At 38.4% G+C, this 20,705-nt stretch overlaps 1 protein-coding gene across 4 annotated transcripts in view; it reads right to left on the bottom strand.

The window, feature by feature from the left end:
• Window positions 1–5,370, bottom strand: part of ZMAT1 (zinc finger matrin-type 1) — a 29,420-nt gene extending 24,050 nt beyond the window's left edge. For 3 of the 4 annotated variants that reach the window (XM_074358852.1, XM_074358851.1, XM_074358850.1), the window contains exon 1: window positions 5,069–5,370. In XM_074358852.1, the coding sequence (XP_074214953.1) occupies window positions 5,069–5,330 (262 nt within the window). In that variant the 5' untranslated portion in view covers window positions 5,331–5,370. Of the gene's footprint in view, window positions 1–4,810; window positions 4,830–5,068 lie in introns of those variants that run through there. The other variant, XM_074358853.1, reaches the window with a different exon arrangement.
• Window positions 5,371–20,705: the final 15,335 nt, after the last annotated feature.

Below are 20,705 nucleotides of genomic sequence, written 5' to 3' on the forward strand. Positions count from 1 at the left end.
TGTGCCTTTGATGATATAAAAAGCAAAAAAGATTCACTTGCCAGAAACTCACTTTTTAGAGGCCTTTGTTTGATTGGGCCTACTCCAAATAGTTGCACTACTATGCTAAAGTTTCTGTATAAAAAACGCAATTGAGTGTGAAATGTATATTATCATATTTGAAATTTTCTTCTAATACTATTAGATAACACCAGACAATTTAGGATGAAATAGATTTCTATGACAAAATAGTAACATTTATGGCTTGAGTCAGAAAAGAATAATGAAATCTGTCCTTATGATTTGGTTCACTCTCGCTAATGGAATTTAAAACCTTGAAAGATCTCTCAGGAAAGGAACCAGAAGATCATCACATCTCTTCAGTTCTAAGTAACAGAACTTTCTCTGCTCACTCTTGTTTCGTTTTCTTCAGTTACACTGATAAGAAGTTAAAGCTTATCCAAATTAGGTGACAACTTTATAACTGGCTAAATTTAGTAAAAATGAATCTTACTTGCATTTGTTACATGACAATTAGATTTAGCTGTACAAAACATAAAATTTCCTCCTCAAGACAATCCAATCAGATGTTTATGGCAAGAATAGCTATTAACTATTTTATGCTTTGTGGAAGTGGGAATTTCATATTCCAACTGATCTTGATGCAAAAAAAAAAAACTAGCATTGTAAATGAATGCCTTGCATATCATATTTTAAGTGACAAGAATGGAACAAATCTCAAGAGTTGGCTTCAATACTAAAAACATGTATGTCATTCTTAGTCACAGATTTGAAATCAGGAGACATTAAGAAATCTGAGAAATAATCATTTTAGTTCTACACAGAGCACATGTGTTATATTCTCCATGATTGTATCTTGAGAGATAACCTCCCTCAAACAATCTCGATTAAAAAGGATTTTTCTAAATAGCTGATTTGGCCTTTGCAATCTTTTAATACCATCATAGTGTTAGGAAAGAATGAGCAGAACACAACACTAAGTTATAGGAGACTGACCATGTTAACCTTGCCAAGGAGTTTTAACTCGTTTTTTCTCTTAAAGGTCACACTCACTCCATTTAAGGAGTTTTCAGATATATTAATTGTACCAGAAATGTAGATCTGTACCTGTCAGCATTATGAACACTCATAGCTATAATGCCATCTAGTATGCTTACTTTCTCAGTGAAGATTAGTACCTGACCTATGAGTTTGGCAAGTTCTGGCTATTTTGCACAGATTATCACAATCAAAAAATAATGAAGACTTTCTCCTGGCATATTAACAATTACAAAATGCAATGGAATTAACAAAATAATTGGGAGTACTTATGTTTAATATTTACTTTGTCTTTATTTAAACTAAGTCCTTGACCTTCATAATCGTAAGTACTCTGTGGCTAGCCAGCTCAGGAGTAATGCTTGTGAAGTTAAAAACTGAATTTGAGTCCTGTGTAAATCCACTAACTTACTTGATCCCATGGCATCAGAAGGCCACCATGCCCTTCATTCCAACAGGTTAGTAAATGGAAGGATGGATCTGCAAGACTGGTTTTAGGTGAAAAAGAATCAAAGTTCATATCCTAACAGTTATATGTGATGAATATAGTAGATGCTGATGAATATAGATGCTTAGTCAATATTTTCACATACTGACACCTAATAAAGACAGAGGGTCAGAAACTAAGAAATGGTTATTAACCTCTCTCCACAGATCCCCACCCTGACAAATGCAGAGAAGTACAAATTAACTCTGACAGCTGGCTAGTTATTTTTCCTTAGTACTAACATTAGATGTATAATATAATGAGTTTAAGTGTGCGTATAGTATTTGAGACACCATGGGCAGAGTACAGATTTATAATAAACAATGGAACAGTCTTGACAGTTCAGGAGTCTGACTAGTTATACTTAAGACTGCATTTTTCACAATTATTGTATTTATTTTATAATTTTACTATCAAGCACTACTATTGAGCTCCATAATATAGCTGGGTCTAGTTCATTTGTATATTCTGGGCACTGAGCCAAGTGCCTGGCACATGCACACGTGCACACACACGTGTTCAATAAATGATTCTTGAACACATGAAGGAAAGGCTATTAACTAGGTTTTCTTATGGTGTACTTGAAACTTTACTGAATACTACTTAGACAAAGGAAAGTCTTGTTAGGTAATTGCTATGTAAGCAGATTATTAACTAAATAAAATTAGCCAGGATGTCCTCCAATCTAAAAGATAATCTATTTAATAATTTTTCTTAAAAGGAAGAGGGAAATAAAAAAAGAGGGATTTTGTTTATTTTTGTGTTGATTTTTACTATGATTACATCACAACATCAATAGTAGGTGAAAATTCATTTCTGAGCCATCAAACATTTTTGAAAAACTTCACTGAATGAAATATGAAGGGTCCTACAAAATCTCATGACTCCCCTTACCATGAATTTGGGGTAAGTATGTATCTTTTCATATGTGTTCACTTGGCATTTCTTTTGTTTGCTGATTTGTTTTTAAGTTGATTGCCCAATTTCCCATTTCTAACTTTTGAAAGCTAATCTTCCCTGCTTGGCAATTTCTAATCTTCACTGACATTGCTCATTACCAACCCCAAGACAGATGAAATCCTCAGGCGTATTGATTATAGTTGAAAATGGATCAGCAAATGCTTTATCAAATCACTTTTAAGGGTCCTATCTGGACTGGACTTGTAATATCGGAATCTTAACAATTCTTTGCCACCTTTTAGAGCCATCTCCTAACTAGGACTTAGAAAACAAACAAGCAAAAGATATTGGCATACCACATAGAAACAGTTTTCTCTCTTCTCCTTTATCCACTATCATAACTGGTAATCTTTTATGGCCTTTATAAATATCTAAACAAAAATATTTTGAGATCCAATAGTGTTTTGGACAGTGTACTATACCATTTGTTAAGTGAAAAGGTAAGAGTTTTGGTTTGGACTGAACAGTTAACGAAGGATACTTACCCAAAATGAAATGGCAAGAGGTAATTTTTAGGTAGCAATTGTATTTGGTTTCTCATATCCTAGTAAATTGTCTCAGCACTAACAACAAAGACTTCATTACTCACTGAATGTCAGGTCATAACTCTTGATCAAGGTTTCTATGGCCTATGAATCACTGTTCTAGTGCACAGCCATGGAAATGCCATCGAAGGAATAGCAATGCAGAACTGCAAAATCATGGTTTATACTTTCAGATCTGAAATAAACCTCGGAGTCTGGTTAGTTCAATACCTCTATTTCAGAAATGTCAAAACCCAAATCCAGGAAGCTTGGGATCTGTTAACAGTCAGAAAAATCTAACCTAGGTTCACTGCACCAGACCCCTATTCTAGGGCTATCCTCATTTTTTACCAGCTAACAACATTATAGACATAGTATTGCTGCTGCTTTCTTAATTTATATCTCTTAAAGCCATTAATAACTGCATACATTCAAAGATACTGCAACCAAGCCAGTCACAGAGCCAGGCAAAAAGCCATTTTTCTATGAGATGTTGGTCCTAAACCTTACTGTGAAAAGGCCATGGGAGCCAGAATGAATTGTGATCTTGATCACTTATAAAACTATTTTCTCCTTCATGCTGGTTGTACACAGAAATTCTGGTATAAAAACAAAAAATTCAGAAGACTTCATATTTTCATCCCAGAAAAATTGTACAACTCCAGGCTGACTGAAGACACAAAATAGTCTTTCAAAGGTTGCCTTCAGTATGAGAGTTAATAAATAAAAAACATTATCATATTACAGTGTATTTCTAACTTCCATATTTAATTAGTGCCATTTATGTAATGTGCCTATGACAAATACTGTAAGGGATTTTTTTTCACTGCTTTGCCATTCCTCCAAAGTGAAAGGTGTCAAAGGTTATGGGATCATTTAAGAATGTGAAGAGAAAATTATTTTTATGGGATAATTTTAATGGGGTGTCCTCCTAAGAAAAAGTAACTTAGATTATTCTACTCTATTTTGGTGTCCACGACCTTTCACTTTGGAGGCAAATTAGCAGCACAAGGTAACACAGAAAATACTGGAAATTAACTATGAAATTTACAATGGCAAAATGCTTTACTGAGATCTTCTGTGGTGGACTCGGTCTCGACCATCTAAGAAGCATTTCCAAAACTGCTTTAAAACACATTTCAATGGCAAATTTTACAGTTTGCTATTAGTAGGCTGTTTACAAGTATATAATACTTTGTGTGAACTAAATACCACTACTACTGAAATAATCAAGAAATATCTTTTTGTTAGGAGTAATAAGTGTTGGTAAGTAAAACAACATGTTTTAAAACCCAAACCACCTTAAAGATGGGCCTGTAAACCCTGCTTTACAAGGTCACACCTTCAAATAGCCAAAGAAAATTCTCCAAAGTGGTTCCTGAAGTCTGTGCTTCTGCCAGTCTCTTGCTCAATACAACCCCCTCCACCAGACCCTAAGATCCTAAAATCCAACCGATCCTACCTTAAAGCTCAAGTATACACTCTAACCTCCTCAAATTTCTAATCTGGTCTCTCCTTAAATACCCTACGGCAAGTTTCTACACTACAAGATGCTGAATTTCACCACAGGGAGGTTTCCTCCCACTTATTTCTTTGGCCTTTCCTCTCTCATCTCTGTCTCCTTTTTCTGTCAGTCCCCCTTCCCTTTCCCTGACCTTCTAGTTCTACTGCACTTCACTACCTGGCCTCCTCTCTTTCACCAAATCACATCTCAGCTTCCTAGAGAATACTAAAGCGCCCTGGCTGGGAAAGAAATTATGTAGTATTGTTTTTTCCCTTCGAACTTCTGCCTTGTGAATACCTTAAGTTCCTTTCCCTGGGGTGCCCCTCCGATCCATTTCGGGGGAGGGGGAGGTAGGAAAGCCCCTCTCTGCTTCAGTCCGGCTGACACACTGGCTACAACGGTGGGGCGGGGCGGGGCGGGGCAAGCTTGGCCATTACTGCGCCACAGCAGGTGGGGGGTGGGGCGGAGGCGAACCGCGCCCAGTCCGATCTCAGACGGGCAGAAGAGGCAGCAAAGGAGATGGGGCCGCCCCCACACCCCGGGACGGGAACTCACCTTCTCTGAGGCAAGGGCGGGTGTCTACTTTAAAACTACTGCCCCCCCGCCCCGCCGCCGCCATAGTGGAGCCGCCGCCGCCGCCGTCACCACAGCCACCGGCAGGCGGGCAGGCAGGGGTGGTGGCGGAGGAGGCAGGCACAACCGCTGCCGCCGCCGCCGCCGCCGCTGCGCAGGCGGTGTAGGAGGCGGCAGAGACGGTAGCTTCCTGAGGGGAAGACTCTGCCGCCAGCGGTGTGAATGGGCTCGGCGCCGCGGCCATCGCAGCGACGCGCCGACAACTGCACTTGCGCCTCGCTCCCGTTAAGCTTCTATAGCCCCGCCTCCCGCTTAGCCCCGCCCCCTCACCCCTCTTTTCCTCGGTTGGGCTCAAGCCTCATTTTCGCTCCTTCTCTCCACCAATAGGAACGCTTCAGACTCGCGCGCCACCCTTCCCCTTCCCCCACAGCGTGGCGTCACCCGCCTCCCTTTGGAGGGGACGCGACGGTGGCCAAGGGCAAAGGGCAAAAAGCGCGGGATGTAAAAGCACGTGGCCTCACACAGTGAGGCGTCCTCCGTTGGAAGAGCTAATCTAAAACCAAATTAAGGGGGAAAAATGTCTGAAAACCAGCTGAGTCCACTTCAAAAATACCTCAAAAATACATCTCCTGTCTATCTTAACAGCCCTCAGTACAGTGAACAAAAAAAAGCAGAAGCCTTGGTCATGACGTATTTTCATCAGGGACCCTAAAGGACGGCTTATCTATGGATCTACCCATCTAAATTACAATAAAAACCTAGGAATCCAGTACCAAACAAAACAAACAAACAAACAAACAAAAAAACTAGAATATTACTGATCATTTAAATTTCATCATCTTTTCCACAACTTCACTTCCCAAAGAAATCAGTATCTTGATTTATATTATTTCCATAATTCTTAGCACATAGATGTATGTCTACACAATGTTGTTCAGTTTTTTGTTTTAAAATCTCAGAAAAAATGATATATTTTTCTAGCTAGCATTTTGGGACTTGTTTCTTTCACTAAAATTTTGTTCCTAAGATTCATCCATGTAGCTGTAGTTCACTCACTACAGTTTAATTTACTGTCAACGATGTACAATATCCATCCATTTCCCTGTTGATGGGTATGTGTCCTGGTGCATCTGTGCAAAAGTTTCTCTTGGATATGCTCTCCTTTCCAGTCTCAGTTCCATTCACCTATTTCAAGTTCTCATAATCTCTTACCAGAACTGTGAAATCTGTCCCATTGGTCTCCTTTCCTCTGATCTCAATCCTTCCAATGTATTTCCATATTGTTGCCATTTATCACTGCCCCCCCTCTGCTTGTTGGACAAGGGACACAGCTTCACACTATTAGTCTCCCCTTCACTTCCCTATTGTCCCCTTCCACAGTCCCCACCTCCCCACACTGCTTTTAGTTTATGATTCAGCAATATGAAATCTTTTTACAGATTCCTATAAAAACTATGCTATTTCATGATGTAATTTTATTGTATATGTTGCTCCTTCTTCCTGAAATGCCCCTTCCCCCACATTAGGCACCTGCCTACTGAATCCCTACATATCCCTTGAAACCCAAGTAATAGATCACTTCCTCCAGGTAACATGTTCTGTCCCTGCTTAAACTTAATTACACCCTCCTCTGTGCTACACCTATATCGTGCATATTTTTGTGTGACTCTCTTCTGCATAGCCTGGGACCATTTTGTAACAAAAGGTAGTTTGTTTTATTTTAACTCCTCATGATCCAGCACAGTAAAGTCCTAGGGCAAAGGCTGCAAACTAGTGGTCCCTAGGCCTGGGTCCCTAAGTCCTCAGATCTGGCCCACAGATATGTTTCGTTTTAACTACACAATTATTTATTTACTTCCTGGTCAACATTTAAAAGAGGCATTTCACATGAAAGGAAAAAAATCTCTTAAAGTCATTTGAAGATTGGCAGTATTGGTTGTGGATTCCTGACTGGCAACAACTGGCTGGAGCTAAATAGCAAATTCAGAAACTTGGAGTGCTGGGCTCTTAAGGACATATCTTTATGTTGTTTTTGTGGCTTAGTAATTGATCCACTATTACCTGAGTCATTTCTCTAGTCTTCTATTCTGTCCTTCTCTAAGTTATTGCAGCTTTTACTCATCAAAGAACTTACTTGGTAGGTCATGGACAGGAAATAGTTCACTGAAATAGCCAGCAGGACAAGGTAAGCATAAAAAGGGGAGTGTAATTTTATTCCTTTCACTATGGGAGGGGGAACTCTCTCAAAAGCATTGTTCCTCAAAATATGAATCACAATCCATTGTATAAGAACTATTCAATCAGAATCTCTGGGGAGTGTGCATCACTCAGGATTCAGTCAGCAAAATAGTAACTGCACTAGGTATTTCAAACAGAAAAGAGTTAATATAGAGAATCAGGGATTTGTTTTTAAATCAGAAAGGTTAGAGTAATAAAACTCAGAGGGCTTTTCCAGATATTGTCAGCTAGCCCTGGGAAGCCTTTCCATCCCCTGCTTTTTTTTTTATTTAAGTATAGTCAATTTACAATGTTGTGTTAGCTTCTGGAGTACAGCATAATGATTCATTTATACATATATCTTTTCCTTTTCATATTCTTTTTCATTATAGGCCATTACAAGGTATTGACTATAGTTCCCTGTGCTATACAGTGAGACCTTGTTGTTTGTCTATTTTATATATAGTAGTTAGTATCAGCAAATCCCAAACTCCCAGTTTATCCCTCCCCACCTCCTTTCACCCTGGTAACCGTAAGTTTGTTTTCTATGTCTGTAAGTCTGTCTGTTTTGTAAATAAGTTCATTTATGTCCTTTTTTTCTTACATTCTACATGTGATACCATATAGTATTTCTCTTTGTGGCTTATTTCACCATATCCATTAACAGATGACTGGATAAAGAAGTTACGGTATAATTATACAATGGAATACTACTCAGCCATAAAGAAAGAATAAAATAATGCAATTTGCAGCAACATGGATAGACCTGAAGATCATCATACTAAGTGAAGTAAGCCACAGAGAGAAAGAAAAATACCATGTGATATCACTTCTATGTGGCATCCATCTTTATCTATGCTCTTCCCTGTGTTGCAGAATCTGGAAGCCTATGAATTACACTTCCCAGACTTTGTGGCCAGCAGGATTCTGAATATGTTTTAGGTCCCATCAACGATAAACATTTTAAAATAGAATGGAGATAAAAGCCATTCTTTATATAGACTCTGACAGACATAAAACATGAGTTTTTGTGGTAGCCTTAACATTCTTCTTCAAGTCTTGTACCCAAAGGCTTTGAAGGACCTGTAAGATTAGCAGTGGTTTTCTGCAGCCCGCTGACCTCTGTGTGGCACTTACAATTTTCTGTCTTTGGACTATAGCAGTCAACAAATATATATTAAATTATGGAGTTACTTCTTCCCTCTTAGGCTTCATGGAAAATTCTCTGTCTGCTGTTCAATCAAACAGTAAAAAGAAGAGAGAGAATAATGCATGAAATAAAAGAAAGTAGTTAGTTAATTTTCTCCCCATTCCCTAACTCCATTTGGTGACATGCCATAACACAAAAATGCCACCAAATCTCAATCATCTCAGTCATACGTTATGACACTAAGCACCTACTTTCCTGTTTCCCTCTCTATGACAGTAATGCGATTAAGTGAATGCCAAAGTAATTTCTTTCACAGGAGAGAGGAGGTGGAATGTGGCAGAGAGTAACAATTGATGAAAGCCTGCTATGGGATAGACTTTTCCCATAGTTTCCCAATCTTCTCACAACAGTGATGTTACATTGGACTCATTAACCTTATTTAAAGAATGCATTCATTCTTATGGATGTAATTAACTTTTCCATGGTTTTCAATTTACTGACTGAAATGGTCTGTTTATATCACTGGGCCACAGGAAGGAGGACAGTATTGGCTGAAATGAATTTTAACTACTGATTCACCAAATCACAGAAAGAAGAAGGAGGTAGGAGAGTGCGTCTAAGGCAGAAGTCAGAGGTGTCAAAAAGAAATAAGGAGTACATCTTTGAATATCTGAGAAATACGTCAAAAAACATAAGCATACCAGTGGTTCTTTCACTATGTTCTACAGTGAGACATAATATGCATTGCTGGGAATAATATAGGGAAATTAAAAATTCATTATTGCCACCATCATTAAAAAGTCTACAGATAATAAATGCTGGAGAGGGTGTGGAGAAGAAGGAACCTTCCTACACTGTTGGTAGGAATGTAAATTAGTGCAGCCACTATGGAGAACAGTATGGGAGGTTACTTTAAAAACTAAAAATAGACTTACCATATGATCCTGAAATCCCACGCCTGGACATATATCCAGAAAAGATGAAAACTCTAATTAGAAAAGATACATACACCCCAATGTTCATAGCAGCACTATTTACAATAGCCAAGACATGGAAGCAACCTAAATGTCCATTGACAGATGAATAGATAAAGAGTATAATATATATGTATATTACTCAGTCATAAAAAAGAATGACATAATATCATTTGCAGCAACATGGAGAGATTATCATATTAAGTGAAGTAGGTCAGACAGAGAAAGATAGCACTTATATATGGAATCTAAAAAATGATACAAATGAATTTATAAAACAGAAATAGACTCACAGACATAGAAAACAAACTTAAGGTTACCAAAGGGAAAGTAGGGGGCAGGGATAAACTAGGAGTTTGAGATGAACAGATACACACTACTGTATATAAAATAGGTAATAGAGTGCAGTGCTTAGCAAGCACAAGTCCTGGGTTCAATCCCCAGTACCTCCATTTAAAAAATCAATAAATAAGCCTAGTTACCTCCCCCCTAAAGTAAATAAAATGAAAAGAAACCACAACTTTAAAAAATAAAACAAAATGTGATATTTATAACAAATAAAATCCCCTGACATCCCCTCAAATCTCTGTCATAATATTGGATGTCTTCACCAGATGGCACTGACCTATGGCTAAAAACAGTATCTATTGCAATCTGTTTTAAATAAAGATTGTGGGAAAAGTATAGAAAAAACCCATAATTAATAGCCATATTCAGTGATAACCTTTTTTCTCTCTTACATTATTATTATGGCTGCAAATAGTACAATTTCACATTTACATTATCACATGGTGCTGATAGGGTCGGTTGATGTAAAAGGCCTGAAGTCAGAGCAGAGTCCACAGTGGGCAGGGACTTAGGAACCCTAAGACCATGGCCTGGATGCAGACTGAAACAGTGGATGCCAGAATGTCAACTACCTACAACCAGAGCTCACCAGTTTCACTTCAGCCAGCAAGGAACTTCCCACACCGCCCATTTCCCAGCAGAGGATCTCTTCAGGTCTGTTCACATAACAGTGCCAGGGGAGAATACTGGATTGGACAAAATGCATTAACTTCCCCAGTCTCCAACCACTAATCTTTATTCTTTTCCTGGTTGGCTGAGAGGAATACAGGTAATTATATGTTCAGCTAACATACATTGAGAATTTGTTAAATGCCAGGAACAATGCTGCTTAAGTTATGTGCATTCTTTCTTTTACTCTTACTACACTGTTATTTGATGTGTACATCCACTTCTAGCTCACAGACGAGGAAATAAATATTTAGGGAAAATATGTAACTCTGGTCAATTATCATGCAATCAGAAAGAAGTTTGAAGTCAGGTTTTTTATTAAATATTTCTATATACTGGATCTCTTTTAGAATTTGCCATTTGTTTCCTTAACCATTTGTCATCCTCTTTCTAGCCATAAATGGGCACTTCTCACTTATAGGTCTAGGTATACAATACCTAAATGTAATAGCACCTTCAACTTAATGACATCCCCATTCTATTATCTGTTTTCTATCCTGGTACAAATCATGCTGAACTGGTGCCTGGATGAAGGGCAAATAATAGAACGAGACTCACTGAAAATTGAGTCTGCCCCACCTCCACAAATTTACTCTGTATGCCACAAGGAATCTTTCCACCAAAGTCTGCTGTCCTGCCCCAATATGATGGTTTTAAAGTTTGGTTAACTAGAGTTTCCTCTTTCCCTGGAATATAAGTCTCCACACCTGATACCATACTTACAACTGTGTGGATCTTCCAGTGAAGAAGAAAGATCTTAACTTAGTTCTCTGGGCTAGTATTATTAAATAGGATACCAGCTCTGGATCCATCTCATTACAGTAATACCAAATGAGGAGCCTCTACAGGATCTGGGATGAAAATACCTGCGACTTCCATCATAATAAACAGGCACTCCCAGCACACCAGGGGCTCATGGTTTGGATGTGGGATTCCACCACTTCAGCTCAATGCCAAACTGCTTGGGCTCCTTTTTATCCTACTTGTTTGGAGTATTTAATCAGTTCAGTTTCCCCCTAAGAAATTACTCCATAGCACCTTTGGGGAGGGGGGCAAAAAGGAAACGTTCAACCACTTTTGTAATATTTTTTCAAATGTAAAACTTTGCTTTTTAAGTCTTAAAGATAGCTCAGGATTCATGTCAGAAGCTTTCAGCCACCCTCCGACACACCCCAACTAGGGTCCTTATAGGTATCACCCACGAGCCAGTTAACCACTAGTTATAAAATGCCTGTGGACTTACTTCTCACTGTCGCTCTCTCTCTCTTTCTCAGACTTTCTTCTAGACAGCCATCTTCCTGGCGTCTTGCCTCAGAATTTCCTCACCTATGTGAGTAACACATCTTCTTTGATTGTACCAAAGAACTACTGTCTTGATTTTTGATATATGATCCTAATATTTGCAGGCAGGGATCTTTTATTTTATTTTGTTAAATATTTACTTATCTATTGAGGTAACACTGGTTTATAACATTACATAAGCTTCATGTATACAACATTATATTTCTACCTCTGTATACACTACAGTGTGTTCACCAGCTAAAACTGAGTTTCCATCCAACACCATATAGTTGAACTCCCTTTACCCATTTTACCCTCTCCACTCTTACCCCTATGGTAACTGCTATTCTATTCTCTGTATCTATATGTCTGTTTCTGTTTTATTTGACTCGTTCATTAATTTCATTTTTTGTTTGTTTTTTATAGAAGTCTCAGTCAAGTTGCTATAACAAGAGGGTTTATTCACCCTCCACAACAGCCAAAACAATCGGAATAGGCTGTCGTTTCTCCAACTGGTTCAAATCTGCCTAGGCAAGCAGGTACACATGCCCAGATGAATCTTATCAGAGGCCTCTGCTCCCACCCACTGTCCCCAGGCTCCATTCTATACCATTCAATGCAGCAAATCTGAAAAGGGAGACCACTACCATTTCACATACACATCCACTTAAGCAATAAGGGCAGAGCATGAAAAGGAGGAAATGGGAACTCTGAGAAATAATGAATATATTATAATCTGACAAATCTGTCTTTTTTGGAGAGGAAAACCAAATAAGGGGGGGGGAGGATTCTGTCTTTTGGAGAGAAAAACCAAAAACAGGGGAAAGACTTTTCCTATGATACAAGCAAATTCAACCATTAATTCAACATGCACTTACTAAATATCTACTATGTTCCAGGAGTTGCACTAGATGTTGGAGAAAGAAATGTAAATAAGAGAGCATAGTCCTTGTACTCAGGGAGTTTATAGTCTGGTGGAGTAGACAGACAAGTAATCAGGCTTACAATACATGTGAAGAATGTTGTGAGGATATTCCAGGATGAAAGGAGAGATCCCTATTGGCTAATTAACTGCATACAGGGGATTCAGTGAGCCTTCACAAAGAAGTGACTTCTAAACTGGGCAAATAAGGGTGAAAAGGAGAGGACCAGTTTGAGGGTATTTTAGACATAACACTTCAGAATTCAAAAGAGATGAGTATGTGTGATGTCAGAGAGGCACAAGAAAATATGGTCCATTCAAAGCTCAGTGGGTGACTGGATTTAGCTGAAGTCTAGGGCACACAGAGAAGAAACTAAGGAAGGGAATGTCAGGAGTCAAATCATGAAGGGCCTTAGGTGGTATGCCAAGGGGTCTGGACTTTATTCTTTGGTCAGTGGGAGTCGCTGAAGAGTTTAAAGCAGAGGAGTGATAAAGTCAGGTTTGTATTTGCAATATATCACTTTGACAGCACTGTTGAGGGCAATTTAAGTAAGAAAGGGGAGAGGCCAGTTAAAAGAATTTAGCAGTAATCCATAGTTTTATTGATGTAACAATAGCTGAAATGAAGGCACTGATGATAGGAATAAGGAGGAGGGGACAAATCCAATTGATAAGTAGGAGGTAGGACTTGATAGTTAAGTGGATGAAGGAGAATAGTAAGAAGTGATCAAAAATGACTCTCAAATTTCTGACTTGGACCATGTGGTTGTTTGTTAAGATAGAAAATATGAGAGAGAGAGAGAGAAACAGATTTAGTGGAAGGAGAGGAAAGGAAAAGGGAGGAGATTTTTACTTTGTATGCCTAGTTTGATGAACCCTGAAGAGTGTCTTAGAAACAATAGAATGTATGGGTCTACAGCTTAGGAACAAGATCAGGAGATTAAGATTTGTGAACCATCATCCTCTAGGTGGCCATTAAGGCGAAGGACCTAACTGGACTCATGTAACAAGCTTGTATAAAGTGAAATGAGATTGAGCTAAAAATAAAGCCCACCATGGGAAAGGCTAATACATTAGGGAAAGTCAGAGAAAAGAAGACAGCAAAAGAGACTGAGAAGTGCCAGCCACATTGGATGAGAATCACAAGCAAGTGAGAATCAAGGGTTGGAAGTATCAACTGATGAAGAGTTTAAATAAGATAAAGACTGAAAAGTGTCTACTGTAGTTAGCCTTGGTAAAAGTCATTTTACTGGAGGGATAGGGAGGGTATAGTCTACAGTAGGTTGAAGAAGCAATGGAAAGTGAAAAGTGTAGATAACTATAAGAGACAATTCTTTAAAAAAATACTTGATTGTGAAAACAGTGATCAAAGAATCTCCATCTTGTTTACTGGCCACGTGAAAAAGCCAGTACATAGTGAAATGTCAAAGATTCAGGAAGGAGAGAGGATAATTTAGGGAAGAAGATCCTGAAGTCACAGGAGGGGAAAAGAATTTCAGAACACAGATAAAGGATTTAGTTTTGAAAAAGGAAGTTTCCCATTCCACTAAATTTCTAGGGAAGATTGTAAGGATGAGTGCAGATACAGATACTGTCATGAGAGTGGGAGGAGGAACTTTAGGGAATCCCATGTTCTGGACTCTGTTTTCTCTGACAAGTAGATGAGGTCATGATGAAAACAGGGGACTCAAGGACAGTAGTGAATGTCTGAAGTAACTACTGAGTTAAAGGGTAAAGGGAGCCAATGAAAGATACATAGAAGCATTTTTTAAAAAGTTAATTCATTGGAGCATTTCTGGCTAGCACTGAAGGCCAAGTTGAGACTAGAACTGGATCTTATAAAGGCACATGCACTTGGAGATATGCTATTTTCCTGAGCGTGGTTAGCACCCTCAGGTGAAGTAGAAAAAAGCAGTTAAATAAATTGGGTTTGAATGCTGCCAAGAAAGGGGGTAGAATGGTCAAGAAGGATAGAGGGTTGAGTGCATTAGCAAGAAAGTGGCTGAAGTTATGAACTGGCAAGAGAAGGAAGGACGTGAAGACAGGAGATTGCTGACAGAGCAAGTAGAATGTCAAATAATTGAGTTCTCTGTGAGACCATACACTAATTCTAGTGGAAAGAAAGGAAACATCAGTAAAAAGGTAGGAGGTGGCAAGTAGAAAGTAGAACTACAGTTTAAAATGTTAGTAAAATTGAAGTTATGAATTATGATTGTGTCCAGGATGTGGTCATGAGAGGGTATTCATGGTATAAAAGAAAAGTGGAGACAACTGAAATTGAGTCAACCAAGAATCCATGAAGTTAGGGAATTAGGTGATTTGCATAAATGGATATTGAAGGCAGTGAAGACGAAAAAGACAGGATAAGTAGTAAGGACATGAATATGAGGGAAATGACTAGGGGGTTGGTAGGCAGTAATGATCAAGAAGGGTAGCTAATTTTATACAGTCAGATGGCACAAGAGGAAGTTTTTATATGAGGGTATAAAAATTATGATTTGGAGATGGCAACTGGGTCTCAGAGACATCTCTAGGACTCTGGTATGGGGGCTTGAAAGGACTATCAATTTTCCCATAAAAGCCGCAAGAAAAGGAAATGTCCTCAAATGAGAGCCGAGTGTCAGTGGCAAGCATTTTGCAAAGGATGGAGATTACAGTGGTATTTTCAGCCAGTGGACAGGGTTCAGAGGATGAGAAGTATTCCAGGTATAAAAGTATGAGAAACTGGAAAAGCTAACATTATGGGCAGAGGTAAAATTTTAGATGGAGTTCAGGAACGAGTGTGGTCTCATGTGGTGTAGAATACAAAAGTAGATGGAAGAAGGCTTTGCTGAAATGTTTCAAGGTCTCAGAAAAATTTCTAGTTTAGAGTAACAGGTTAACTGAACCAATTGATCCCAAGACCCTCACTTCTCACAGAGAAGCAAAAGCAGCCTGCCAGGAAATGGGGAGAGATTGGCTACAACTCGGAAAAGATCCTTACTCAGTTGTACAGGGGTCCTGAGTAGATGATTCCTTCTAACAAAAAGAGCAGCAGCTCCTTAAGAGGTGGAAAGAATTGGGGAGGAATGCAACGGAAGCAATTATGTAGAAGTAATATTTGTTCAATATCAACACTGAACTTGTTGGAGACCTATGATATGGGGTAAAATGATGAAGACCACCCTGGCAATATAATCATATAAAACACCAGAAAATCAACTCTGCTGCCTCAACTGGCACCCTTAATCATCAGACATGTGCTCTTCTAAGGTTTTCCTTCAGCTTCACCCCTGATCAGATCCTATAATCATCCAAAGCAGTCTCCAGAACAATCTTGGATACGAAAAGTGTCCAAATAGATCTCATATATTTTTAAAAACTCACATAGGTTGGTGGAAAGGGTGAGTGTGGGGAGATAATATCTTGCTTCTAGAGATATTTCTGGAATTATTTTTGACACTTAGACTTTAAAATGAAGTGCCTCAAAGATTGAGAAGAGCACCCACTCATTTCTGCCAAAGTCTCACTTAGAAAAGATTTCAGTACTCTTAGCAAACCCTACATGGCACAAACCAACCCCTTCATAATAACTCCATGCTAATCTGAGGAAATTAGACATCATCCATCCCGTTTGTCAAGGCTCTGAGTATTCCAAATCAAAACAGAGACTGGCAAAGGATAATGGGTGAAAGACAGGAAAGATCAGCAGTCCATGAAATACATACAAGATATGGATGAGAATCAATCTGGACTCATCCTCACCCTGTCACTTGCAACTCATGGATTACTACTACTTAATATCCGACCCCCCACAACACACACATTAACACACATCCTTTTCTAAACTATCCCTCTCTAATGGTTATTTCTACTTTTCTTAAGAATTCTTGTAACAGATTAAGATACTAGAATTTATAGAGAGCTTTATGACAGTAATAACTACATTTGTTAGGTGTTTCCCATGCATTATATCATACAACAATTTAATTAAAAAGTACTCATGTTACTCCCATTTTTTTCAGATTTGGAAACTGAGAGATCAATTTGCCCAAACCATACAGCTAAGAGGCACTATTAAGTGATGGACCCAAGATTCCTATGCAGGTAACCAGGTTATAGTTCCTAAATCACTGTGCAAATGTGTCTTTTTTACCTGCTTTTAATGGGGATTGCAAAAAGACGGTGAAATATACCATTTATAATGCTCTTCTTAACTTTTTGTTAAGAAGGCCCATTACTAATAAAATCACACAATTTTAGTACTAAAATAGACAGTAACAATCTTTTTTTGTCACTTTTTTATAGACAAAGAAAATGAGATTACTACAAGAAAAGGGACTAACTCAATAACATAAAGCTCCTTAGTGGCAGAACTGAGAATCTAACCCATGTCTCTCCAACAGCAAAATCCCACTACCACCCACAAGGAATTTCCTCCAATGGCCTACTGCACCAGTAGTAACTTTCTTTGATGTAGGTTTTGTGTTAAGCCATATGTCTTCATCATTCATTTGCACAAAGAGAAGGCCTGCTATAAAATTTTTTAGCTAAGCCATTGATTGATGGGACATAGGCCAAGTCATTTTTGATAAGGAAAAAGAAAGAAGGGAAAATGTACAACTAGAGAAAGGCAGACCAGGGCAGACACTGGAGTATCAGCCTCAAAAGTAATGGGACAGAAGACGGACATTGAATAACTGGAGAGATGAAGTCTAAAGAAGTACTAAAAGGAGTACTGGGGTGTGATAAATCTCACCTAGCTTTTAGTATAATGAATAAAATTTGAAAAGTGCTTTGTTATTTACAAAGTGCTTTATGTAAAGCAGTTCCTACAGAGCCTGCATCTAGTAAGCATTTAATAAATGTTAGCTTTATTTTTCTTTTCCTTCTATCTTTCCATTCTTGAAAATATTTTGAGATACATCAGGTCAGGTGGTGGTGTGTGTGTTTTAACAGCAGGCTGTGTCTTATAACAGAAAGAGAATGGACTTTACAGCCTGCCAGACAGGACTTGAATCCTGTTTCAATCACATAGTTGGTGCTGAGAAGATGAAAACACAATTCCATCCAGAGAAAGATACTCAAGCTATTTTTCTTCCTGAATTTCAATTTTTTTCCTTGAAAATATTCTAGGAAGAGTGCTAAGATGCTCCTGAGGGCTCCAACATGCTGTTTCCAAATTCAGATGAAATCTTTATGAGAAAAGATGGGTCAGATTTTGGAGGGGACAGATTTGTATTTTCACCTTTTCAGTGCCATTTTGGTAGTGCTTTCTTTTAGATCTTTATCAAATAACCTCTCAAAGAAATGAACTTACTCATGTCAACTTACACATTTGGCCAGAAGGCAAGTTCACATGCCAGTGTGAATATAGAATGCAACAAAGGGAAATAGAAGAGAGAAGGCGTGAATGCTGCATTTTACCATGTATAACTGTTGATGACTGACATCTTATATTTTTTAACCAAAAAAATACTATTACTTTATGTTACCTCTAGAAAATAAAAGGGCTTCCTATGTGATTGGTAAGGAGAGAAGAAACTTTTCTAACCCCTTAAAATCAAGCCGGACCTTTCTTCAAAGAAATCAAACAGAAGATGTTACTGAAATGATGGATGAGCTGCAGATTTTGAAGAGACAAAGGATGGTTTGCCATATTTTCTGATATCCTATCTGGTTGGTTTGGTGTAGCTGTTCAGAGGACTGTGGTAAAAAGGCCCGTTGGTACCGAGAACCATGTTCAATTATTGATGCTACTATGACTGTCAGAAGGAGGAGTGGCAATATAAATGCCATATAGTTGCTGTCTCTGGGATAGACACACTTATAAGTGGCTTTCCAGGGCCTATGATCACCACCTATATGTAACCATCCATTATCCTTTTGGTACCCTCTGAGAGCTTCTCAAAGGCTGAAGGTAGGAAAAGACATCAGGAACTATGCTTACATGTGCAGCATGTAGATGTTTGGGTGGAAAATGCTGGCTCCTGTGTCGGCAGGCACTTTTAACATAATTTCACAACCCAGATGAGCCATCAGTCTTATCTATTATTACTGCTTTGGGGCAGATGCTCGTTTGAGCATATCTGAGCATCATGATAACATGGAGCACTTATTTTGTTTGACATGTGGGAATGTTCTGAAAGGGTTTGGAAATCCCTACTCCTATTTGGATAGATGGAGTGTAGGTGAAGTAAAAGGACAGATAAAGCTGGCATGCCAGGGTGAGTTGTTTTCATCTAGTCCAGTATGCAGTAGGGAAATATGGAATGGCATCTGAAAGATATGATCAGTACCATGTTTTAAAAAGTAAATTGACATAATAATAACTAACTCTATTACACATACTTTGTATTACTTTATTTAAAAATGTGTGTGTGCATGTGTTTGTGGTAATCTCAAGAGACAGATGTTACTAAAATCTTCATTTTTTTTTTTACAGGTGAGAAAACAATGGTACATTATTTTGCCCACTATCAGAGGAGGAGTAAGTGACAGAGCGAGGATCTAAACCCAGGCAGTCCAGCTTCCTAGCCTGTGTTCCTAACCTTGGCTGATTCTCAATCCTGAGTACACATTAAACTCACCCAGAGAGCTTTTAACATATATTCATATCCCCACCAAGACCACGTGAAAACAAACCTCTGACACCGTAGCATTCGTAGCTTTTAAAAGTATCTTGTGGTTCAGATGCACTATAAGGTTTGGGATTCACTTTACTACACTTATGGCAAGTGGGCAAAATGAATTAGCATGTTTGTTTGTCTGAAGGAGAATAAGGGAGAATCTCTCAAACCTGCCCCTACCCAGAGATGGCCACAGTTAGACTTTTGGTAAATGTTCTATGCATATATAGAGAGATGATATTTTAAATATGTAACAAATAGTACAGGATTGATACCAGTCAGAATAGACAATAGTCATAAAAAACTCACATTTTGTAGCCCTACCAATGTGTACTTATTGAATTTTAAAAAATTATACATTCATATATATTGTAGATATTTTCCATGTCAATATAAGAGATCTACATTACACTTTTTAATGGCTGTATCATTTCTCACTGTATGGAGTTAGCATACTTTATTTAACCAGTACTCTGGTTGTGTCCATTTTTTTCTTATTAGAATTAGACTCAACAGTTCTCTTTAGATTTGTTGCACACATTGTTTCGTAAGTTCACTCTCCCCAAACTACCAAAAAGTAACAGAAGAGTAGACATTAGCTCCAATAAAATGGAGACAATCTTACTTCATAGAGGAAATCAAAAGCTTCCCGCACATTTTTTTTTTCTATCTGCTGTAGGCCAGCCCTACACTGGCATTCATCTTGCAGAAAATATGTGAATCCTCTGGACAGGACAGCTTGCTTTGGGGCCAGGTCTCTTAAAATAGGGGACAATATATTTGCTCTTCAAGTCACCCCACCTATTTTGGCTTCTATAGAGTTCCTAACTGTGTCTGAACTTCTGACTACCCTCTCTTTACCTTATCTTTCTGTATTTTGGTCTTCCTTGAATTTCTTCAGCATGACAATCTGTCCTTGTCCTCAGGATTACCCCATCACATGTATCTACCAATCCTGTGTCTTCTGCTTGCAGACCTGGTTTCTGATTTGATCTTTGCCTTGACCTTTGATTTGGGTGTGATTTCAAATTTCCAGCTATTTTCCTGCCTGGATAACCATGCACTGCATAGCCTGTGCACTTGAATTTTAGTCCATTCTTTACTATGTCTCAAACCTGTGGATGTCTGTAGTATTGCGGAAATAAAAATCCTACTAACAATGCAAAGTATTCCCCACAAAGTGTAGAAAGGAAAGAACAATGCTTTACTGTTGAATAAGCATGTCCAAATTATGTGCACATAGGTAGTTTGCATAATACTATGAAGTCAGGGCATTTTCACACCCATTTATATAAATAGTCTGCAGCCATACATAATGCATGTCCTTCAGGCTTTTGTGGTATCCTTGAGTCTCCTATAAGAGGACTTAATATGACAATTTGTGTATATTTTTTTTTCATATAGTTCATCTTAAATTCACTTGAGAATTGAGATTGCTATTTGTTTTAGT

The sequence above is a fragment of the Camelus bactrianus genome, chromosome X (assembly GCF_048773025.1).
Source record: "Camelus bactrianus isolate YW-2024 breed Bactrian camel chromosome X, ASM4877302v1, whole genome shotgun sequence".
Classification (NCBI taxonomy): domain Eukaryota; kingdom Metazoa; phylum Chordata; class Mammalia; order Artiodactyla; family Camelidae; genus Camelus; species Camelus bactrianus.